This window comes from Oncorhynchus tshawytscha, linkage group LG08 (genome assembly GCF_018296145.1).
Source record: "Oncorhynchus tshawytscha isolate Ot180627B linkage group LG08, Otsh_v2.0, whole genome shotgun sequence".
NCBI classification, from domain to species: domain Eukaryota; kingdom Metazoa; phylum Chordata; class Actinopteri; order Salmoniformes; family Salmonidae; genus Oncorhynchus; species Oncorhynchus tshawytscha.
The window spans coordinates 14,361,211-14,370,117 of record NC_056436.1 but is presented as its reverse complement, the minus strand read 5'-3'; the positions used below and the strand labels follow the sequence as shown (position 1 = coordinate 14,370,117).

At 44.6% G+C, this 8,907-nt stretch overlaps 1 protein-coding gene across 1 annotated transcript; it reads right to left on the bottom strand.

Annotated features, from left to right (window-relative positions):
- Nucleotides 1–7,536: 7,536 nt before the first annotated feature.
- On the bottom strand, nucleotides 7,537–8,384 carry pth2 (parathyroid hormone 2). The gene is made up of 2 exons (XM_024428623.2): nucleotides 8,326–8,384; nucleotides 7,537–7,846 (listed from the first exon to the last, which is right to left on the bottom strand). The coding sequence occupies exons 1-2, from the start codon at nucleotides 8,382–8,384 to the stop codon at nucleotides 7,537–7,539; spliced, it is 369 nt and encodes a 122-aa protein (XP_024284391.1).
- Nucleotides 8,385–8,907: the final 523 nt, after the last annotated feature.

Genomic DNA, 8,907 nt, shown 5'->3' with positions numbered 1-8,907 from the left:
ATCTGGAGAAGGTCTGTATGTAGGAGTGGGCCAAAATCCCTTCTGCAGTGTGTGCAAACCTGGTCAAGAACTACAGGAAATGTATGATCTCTGTAATTGCAAACAAAGGTTTCTATACCAAATATTAAGTTCTGCTTTTCTAATGAATCAAATACTTATGTCATGCAATAACATGCAAATGAATTACTTTAAAAAAAAATCTGGATTTTTGTTTTAGATTCCGTCTCTCACAGTTGAAGTGTAACTATGATAAAAATGACAGACCTCTACATGCTTTGCAAGTAGGAAAACCTGCTAAATCGGCAGTGTATCAAATAATTGTTCTCCCCACTATATATATAGACACTGTCAATGAAGCAGCATTCATTTGAGGACTTCTATACTCTGTGAGAGAATTTCAGAGTGAGGATGGTTAGAGGGAAACTAAGAAAGGGAGGGATGGACGGTGGGGTGGAAGAGAAGCAAGAATTTAGACAGGGAGCGAGTGAGAAACAGAACGATGGGAGGAAGGGTGGGTGGGAGTGGGAGGAAGAGGGCTGGGGAGAGGGGCAGTGTGTGTGTTTAATGGAGGGATGGAGGATGGGTAAAGCTGCTTATTAGGTGTAAGCCTCTCAGAAGGGGATCCAATTTCCCTGCTATTGTGAGGCTTTTAAAGTACGAGACCAGACCGCATGAATGGTGTCCATATTAGGACATCCTTAGAGTTACAAGAAAGAGGTGTCAGATGCCAGAGCCCGTATGTATCAAGCATCTCAGAGTAGGAGTGCTGGATCAGGATCAATTTTGCCTTATAAATAATATTGAATAAGATGAGGGACCTGATCCTACTGTAGTTCAGCACTCAGATACTTTGTGAATACTGGCTCTGACTATATTCACTCCTTGTGACTCAGAGGCTGTTCCTAATATGGGCACTGTACATTAGGTGATTTGGAATTCTCTGTTTCCCTGAGCTCAGCACTATATATAGAATGAATAATAAAGAGGGCCCACAGCCCCTATAGTTTCCCAATGTGTCTGTGTGTGTGTGTGTGTGTGTGTGTGTGTGTGTGTGTGTGTGTGTGTGTGTGTGTGTGTGTGTGTGTGTGTGTGTGTGTGTGTGTGTGTGTGTGTGTGTGTGTGTGTGTGTGTGTGTGTATGCTCTCTCTTTGGCAGGAAACATGCATAATATTTAGCGTAAAACACCAAAGACCAAGCTCTCAAACACCATTCAAATGGCCATAGCTGTGTTAATCTGAGAGATAATCACACAATGTCTTTGCTTATCATTTTAATGGAGGAAACAGAATACTCTAGTATGTGGACACCTGCTCGTCAAACATCTCATTCCAAAATCATGTGCATTAGTATGGAGTTGGTCCCCCTTCGCTGCAATAACAGCCTCCACTCTTCTGGGAAGGCTTTCCACTAGATGTTGGAATATTGCTGCAGGGACTTGCTTCTATTCAGCCACAAGAGCATTAGTGAGTTCGGGCACTGATGTTGGGCGATTAGGCCTTGCTCGCTCTCAGCGTTCCAATTCCAAAGGTGTTCAATGGGGTTGAGGTCAAGGCTCTGTGCAGGCCAGTCAAGTTGTTCCTCACCGATCTCGACAAACCATTTCTGCATGGACCTCGCTTTGTGCACGGGGCATTGTCATGCTGAAACAGGAAAGTGCCTTCCCCCAAACAGTTGCCACAAAGTTAGAAGCACAGAATCTTCTAGAATGTCATTGTATGCTGTAGCATTAAAATGACCTGTCACTGGAACTAAGGGCCCTAGCCTGAACCATGAAAAACAGCCCCAGACCATTATTCCTCCTCCACCAAACTTTACTGTTGGCACTATGCATTGGGGCAGGTAGCGTTCTCCTGGCATCCGCCAAACCCAGATTCGTCCATTGGACTTTTAGATGGTGAAGCGTGATTCATCACTCCAGAGAACGCGTTTCCAGTGCTCCCGGCTATACATTACCAAGATCCAGGCTATACAGTCCCATGACCCAGGCTATACAGTCCCATGACCCAGGCTATACAGTCCCAAGACCCAGGCTATACAGTCCCATGACCCAGGCTATACAGTCCCATGACCCAGGCTATACAGTCCCAAGACCCAGGCTATACAGTCCCAAGACCCAGGCTATACAGTCCCATGACCCAGGCTATACAGTCCCAAGATCCAGGCTATACAGTCCCATGACCCAGGCTATACAGTCCCATGACCCAGGCTATACAGTACCAAGACCCAGGCTATACAGTCCCATGACCCAGGCTATACAGTCCCATGACCCAGGCTATATAGTACCAAGACCCAGGCTATACAGTCCCATGACCCAGGCTATACAGTCCCAAGACCCAGGCTATACAGTCCCATGACCCAGGCTATACAGTCCCATGACCCAGGCTATACATTACCAAGACCCAGGCTATACAGTCCCATGACCCAGGCTATACAGTACCAAGACCAGGCGATACAGTACCAAGACCCAGGCGATACAGTCCCATGACCCAGGCTTTACAGTCCCATGACCCAGGCTATACATTACCAAGACCCAGGCTATACAGTCCCATGACCCAGGCTATACAGTACCAAGACCAGGCGATGCAGTACCAAGACCCAGGCGATACAGTCCCATGACCCAGGCTATACAGTCCCATGATCCAGGCTTTACAGTACCATGACCCAGGCTATACATTACCAAGATCCAGGCTATACAGTACCAAGACCCAGGCTATACATGACCATGCAAAATGCACAATAAGATGCTCAACTCTTACTTAGTTCCTGTAAATGAGTGTTTGGGTGCTTTAGCCCAGGAGTATGAAAAAGACGACCCGGGCTGGTGATACAGTAGCATGGCCAGGAGAGGGAACAGATTACAGCAATTAGGGGGTACCGTATAGGGTACCATATAGTAGAATAGAGAAGCAGTATCAATGGTGGGGAATCAATGGTTTGCAGAAAGCAATTTAGAGTCTGCCGATTGGGTGAGTCTGCCAGGTAGCACCACTGGCTCCGGTGATAAATAATAGTCTCTGCTATTCTGGGTCTACTTATCTATCACAGCAGAGCAGAGAGCTGGCCAGGTCTCTGGGTCTCTAGCTGATTCTGATTCTATGGCCACTTCCCCTTGGACCCTAGACAAGAAATAACCAATGAACATTGTTGCAGATGACTACAGAACGGATGTCCAAACAGGACAGATGAAGAGGCAAGCCTTAATCTTTAACTCTTAGATGTTAAGTCCCTATTTGGGGGACTTTGAGCATTTCTGGACCGGTTCCAACAGACATTTTGATGTACAAAGTGTTCTGTGAATGTCTTGGGGTTCAGTGTTTTATATTGCAAGAAAGTCCCAACCAGGGCTGCTATGTCCACGGTTTTCCTGCAAACTGGGCTACTTTGAAAACAATGTTGCGGTTGTATTGGTCGCGGGATGCAGGTTTTCGGGCTACTTTTAAATTGCCCCGCTGCTGCCATGGCATTTCTCTTCTTTTTTTCTATCTATTAATTTCACTGTGACCTGCCGCTGCTGACTATCAGGCAGTGAGGCAGGCTGTTGCTGGGAGAGTGAGTGGTGGGGAAGGAGGGATGGGGAAGGCCGGAGCGGAGGGGTGTCTGTGTGTCTGTGTGTGTGTCTGTGTGTGTGTGTGTGTGTGTGTGTGTGTGTGTGTGTGTGTGTGTGTGTGTGTGTGTGTGTGTGTGTGTCTGTGTGTGTGTGTGTGTGTGTGTGTGTGTCTGTGTGTGTGTGTGTGTGTGTGTGTGTGTGTGTGTGTGTGTCTGTGTGTGTGTGTGTGTGTCTGTGTGTGTGTGTGTGTGTGTCTGTGTGTGTGTGTGTGTGTGTGTGTGTGTGTGTGTGTCTGTGTCTGTGTCTGTGTGTGTGTGTGTGTGTGTGTGTGTGTGTGTGTGTGTGTGTGTGTGTGTGTGTCTGTGTGTGTGTGTCTGTGTCTGTGTGCTGTGTGTGTGTGTCTGTGTGTGTGTGTGTGTGTGTGTGTGTGTGTGTGTGTGTGTGTGTGTGTGTGTGTGTGTCTGTGTGTGTGTGTGTGTCTGTGTGTGTCTGTGTGTGTGTGTGTGTGTGTGTGTGTGTGTGTGTGTGTGTGTGTGTGTGTGTGTGTGTGTGTGTGTGTGTGTGTGTGTGTGTGTGTGTGTGTGTGTGTTGAGAGCAAGCAGGAGAAGAGCAGCGCCAGCACATGTCATGACGTGCATGTCAAGTGATGTGAGAACAACCCACTGGGCAAAAACTGGTTAACTATTAAATCTGATGACTTCGAATCAATGTGGAAAACTGATTGGATTAAGGGAATTTCGTATTTTTTTCACCAAATGTTTTACCTAAATCTAATGGCAGGGTGATTTTTTTTTGTTGATTTGACATTGAATTCACGTTAATTGACATCTCAAAAACATTTAAATCAAAACTAGACATTGAAACGAAGCCTGTGCCCAGCGGGAATGAACTAACAGCACTAGCTAGCTGCCTACTTCCTGCTCATGTGGCAACTCCTCTTTTGCTGCAAAACATTTTTGGGGGGCTAGTTTTTTGGGGGCTAGGGTTATGAGTGGTCATTGTTCTAGAAATTAGTTAGACTTTGCAAACCTTGCCCCATCTCTCTGCTCTCCACTCCCACTCTCCCAGCAGGGCTGACTTGCAGTGTCAGGTTTCAGACCCCATATTTGCATAACTTCTGGCTTATCCTGACAAAGGAATGATTTCCTGTTAAACTCTTAGCCGGATTTAGAGCTCTCAACATGAGCAAATATGAAATGATTTCATAAGAATTGAACTAAGACCACTTTCTCTTGGACACAGGTGGACGAAATCACTTTGTTCTTAAAACTGAAGTTGTAACGACTGCACACATTTGAATGGTGTCTCTGCGTCCCTCAGTGGACGTTAAGTGGAAAATGATCTCTTGGCAATTATATGAAATAGTGCCAATATTATACTGTCACTAAGCATGATCATATTTATTTTACAGTGATAAGAAATGTCAAATCTTATAGTAAGTTGTTTACAATTTAATTGTCATTATATTTAGAAAGCATTTCAGTCATTTCAAGCCCCTCAGATTTTCTATATTTATATAATATTTGTACTATGTACTTGAGCTAGTGTCCTCAAAAGTGAGTACACCTCAGCAATGTCTTCCCATGTTAACCAGAAAGGTGAGTTCCAGACCTTTGTAAAACTATGAAACATAACCAGTTATTATTTATGGCCATCTCATGGAAAATAATTACGTTTCGGTATGTCTATTTAGGCAGAAATTAAAACGTTGCCCTGTCATTCATCTACCACACTTCCCCTGGACAATAAGGAACCAATACAGGAGGTCGGAGTCTAACACACACACACACAAATAAGCGCACACACACACACACACACACACACACACACACACAAATAAATGCACACACACACACAAACACACAAATAAACGCACACACACACAGACACAAATAAACACACACACACAGACACAAATAAACGCACACACACACACACAAATAAACACACGCACACACACACAAATAAACGCACACACACACACAGACACAAATAAATGCACACACACACACAGACACAAATAAATGCACGCACACACAAATAAACGCACACACGCTCAGGCACGCATGTACACATACATAAAAATACACATGTTGCTGAATGACAGCTCTCTACTTATTATAGCCACGAGTCTGCCTATATTGTCATATGTACAGTATATGTAAAACATGATAATAAACTTTATATATATATATATATGAGAGAGAGAGAGAGAGAGAGAGAGAGAGACTCGTAAATCACAGGTCTGCCGCATCACCAGATTAATGGTCCACTCACCAGAAGTAATGGGGTCAGGCTGGTGTATTTAGCTTTGACCCCCATTTATTTTCTCATCATAAGTGTATTAAAATATTCAATTTTAAACACATCATAACTTGGGTGTTAGGGAATAGATCACCATCTGCAGTCCAAGTTCTTAGCACGCACACACATGGAAACGCACACACACACAGACACATACACACACAGGCACACAGACACACGCACACGCTCAGGCATGCACGTACACATACACACACACACACACACACTCTGAAACGCACACAGACCCACGCACACAGACACAGATGCACACACACAGACGCACACACACACACTTACACACACACACACTCTGAAACGCACACAGACCCACGCACACAGACACAGATGCACACACACAGACGCACACACACACACTTACACACACACACACACACTCTGAAACGCACACAGACCCACGCACACAGACACAGATGCACACACACAGACGCACACACACACACACTTACACACACACACACGCACTCACACACACGTATGTACAAAATGCAGGCCAGGATTCAATGTGAGGCGTGTTGTATAGTCCTGTCAACATTGCACCTTTTAAAGTCAATGTTCCTGCGCAGATGACGGCTCATTCGGAAGTGACCTTCAGATCAAGCAACCTGCAACCCGCCTCAGGTTGCATCCCGGTTGCAGTCCCTACGAGAAGTAAATTACAACTAACACTAACCCTGCTGTATATTACACCATACTCATTCCAGTGTGCCTTGTGTCTGCAGGTTTTCGCTCCTCCCTTGTAGTTGATTAATGAATAAAGGTCACTAATTCGTAAAGAATCTTCCCTCGCCTGGTTGTCTAGGTCTTAATTGAAAGGAAAAGCCAAAAACCGGCAGACACTAGGCCCTCCATGGAATAAGTTTCACACCACTGTATTGCACCTTCCACCAGACTGAGGAAACCATCAGTTAAGTTCATCAGATAAAACAGAAAAGTGAATTTACATATGACAAAAAGATAAAACATAAACACAATGGAACCATGGAGGAACAATAACCATATGAATACAGTGATCAATCATTTGTTTTATTTTAGGCTCATTAACAACATATGAACAGTCCCATGGCAGACCCACAGCTGTACAACGATGGCGCCATCGCCATATCTCAACGTATTCATTACTTCAATTAACAATTCAACTGGATCAAAATATTTACATAAACATATGCATGTATATCCTGTGTCGACTGATGCTCCATATCCAGAGTTTATTCTTCATCAAACATCACACAAAGATCTGATAAATCAATCTAATTTATTTATAAAGCCCTTCTTACATCAGCTGATGTCACAAAGTGCTGTACAGAAACCCAGCCTAAAACCCCCAAACAGCAAGCAATGCAGATGTAGAAGCACGGTGGCTAGGAAAAGCTCCCTAGAAAGACCAAAACTTAGGAAAAAACCTAGAGAGGAACCAGGCTATGTGGGGTGGCCAGTCCTCTTCTGGCTGTGCCGGGTGGAGATTATAACAGAACATGGCCAAGATTAATATAAATATCTTTAATGACTTTTCAATTCGGAAAGAAAATGTCATTATTTCAATCAGTGTACAATATTAAATACTTTATTTAAATCAGGGTACGTTATGTATAGGCTTAGCAGTCATATTACTACTGGGAGTTGACAACCAACAGTTTCTGCATATAGGAGTTAAGCCACTTCTTTCTCTAAATGGCGGTTAGCAGCTTACTTTTCTCCCTGAACGCTGCATCATCTGCCACCACGATGTTCCTCTTCTCCTCATTGTTAGATCCCTGCAGAGCCCAGTCACCCAGCCAGCCCTTGGCCATGTCCTCGTCCATCTGCGACTGGCCCACCATTGGGAGCCACTGCTCCCCCAGGAGCTCTGCCTTGCTCTTGGCCGCACCAAAGTCTGGGGCTGACATCATCTGCTTACTCCGATCACGGAGCGAGATGAAGGGCCAGAGAACCTCCCAATCCTCCCTCTTGTCTCCTGGATCGCCTGGAGAGGTGCCTCTGGAAGCAGACAAAATAACAGGAATGATAGAACTCACTTCCATATAGGAACAATGGATGTCACTGGGAACGATAGAGCAATTTCTATAGATATAACTTCCATTTAGGAACAATTGTGTTCACTACAATAGAAAGATTGATTTCACTACCATGGTGTCGTATTCTCAAATTGCAACAGTAAAAGGGTTGATTTTGGGGACAAGAGGGATAAACAGAATGGACAATCTGGGTTCATTTCAAAATTGTTTACTAGTTCCCCATGACCTCTTTCGACCGTCTCACCTCGCCTCCTTTTCAAAATGGCAGAGAAGACAAGTCCTGTCCTCAATCCCTCTCTCCTGCTTACCTCTGACATTTTGAGAAGGAGACATGGACAAGATGAAAGATACAGGACGGGAAGAATGAGCAAACATTTGAGATTCACTCTATCTTCTGTCTTAGAGGGAGAAAGGACAAGTAATTGGGATACTGAGTCTTACATGTGTATGGGTCGGCGGCGTGGCTGAGGGTAGCTGGAGGACACCAGAGTTATGGCCATTAGGGTCAGCACCAGGAGGGCGTGAGGCAGCAGGAGGAGCCAAGCCAGCCATACCTTAAAGCCACTCTATGAGCCCGCCAGGCAACACAGCCAGGCAACAGGAAGAAAAGACAGTGTTTTATTCTCTTGTGATACAGTACATTCATATTCACTCACTATTTAATCTTGGTTAACCCAGAACTAAAGTCTTACGTAATTGGTCAGATTGACTTGATTAAGTTCTGGGTCCATGTGTTAAGAGAAGACATAGAACGAGGATCGGAACCAGAACGAAGAGCTTCAAGTCTATGGTCCAAATGTACCCTCCTCTTCTGAAATTCGAAGGATGCTGACACCTTGCGAAATCGTGATTTGTCCAAATAGCCAGTGAGGATAAACCCAAGCACCAGACCTAATTCTGCTTGTTATCTTGCGCATCCTGTTGTGTCAGATCGACAGTACCATTTGTGCTTACGTAGTCAGTCCACGAGAGATTACTTGCTCATTGAAATATTACTTTTACATTTATACTCAGTGAAAAAAT

Coding starts and splice junctions, on each gene's coding strand:
- pth2 (XM_024428623.2), bottom strand. CDS start 8,384: ATGGCCATAACTCTGGTGTCCTCCAGCTACCCTCAGCCACGCCGCCGA. Junction 7,847..8,325: donor CGCCGCCGACCCATACACAT/GTAAGACTCAGT, acceptor GTCTGCTTCCAG/AGGCACCTCTCCAGGCGATC.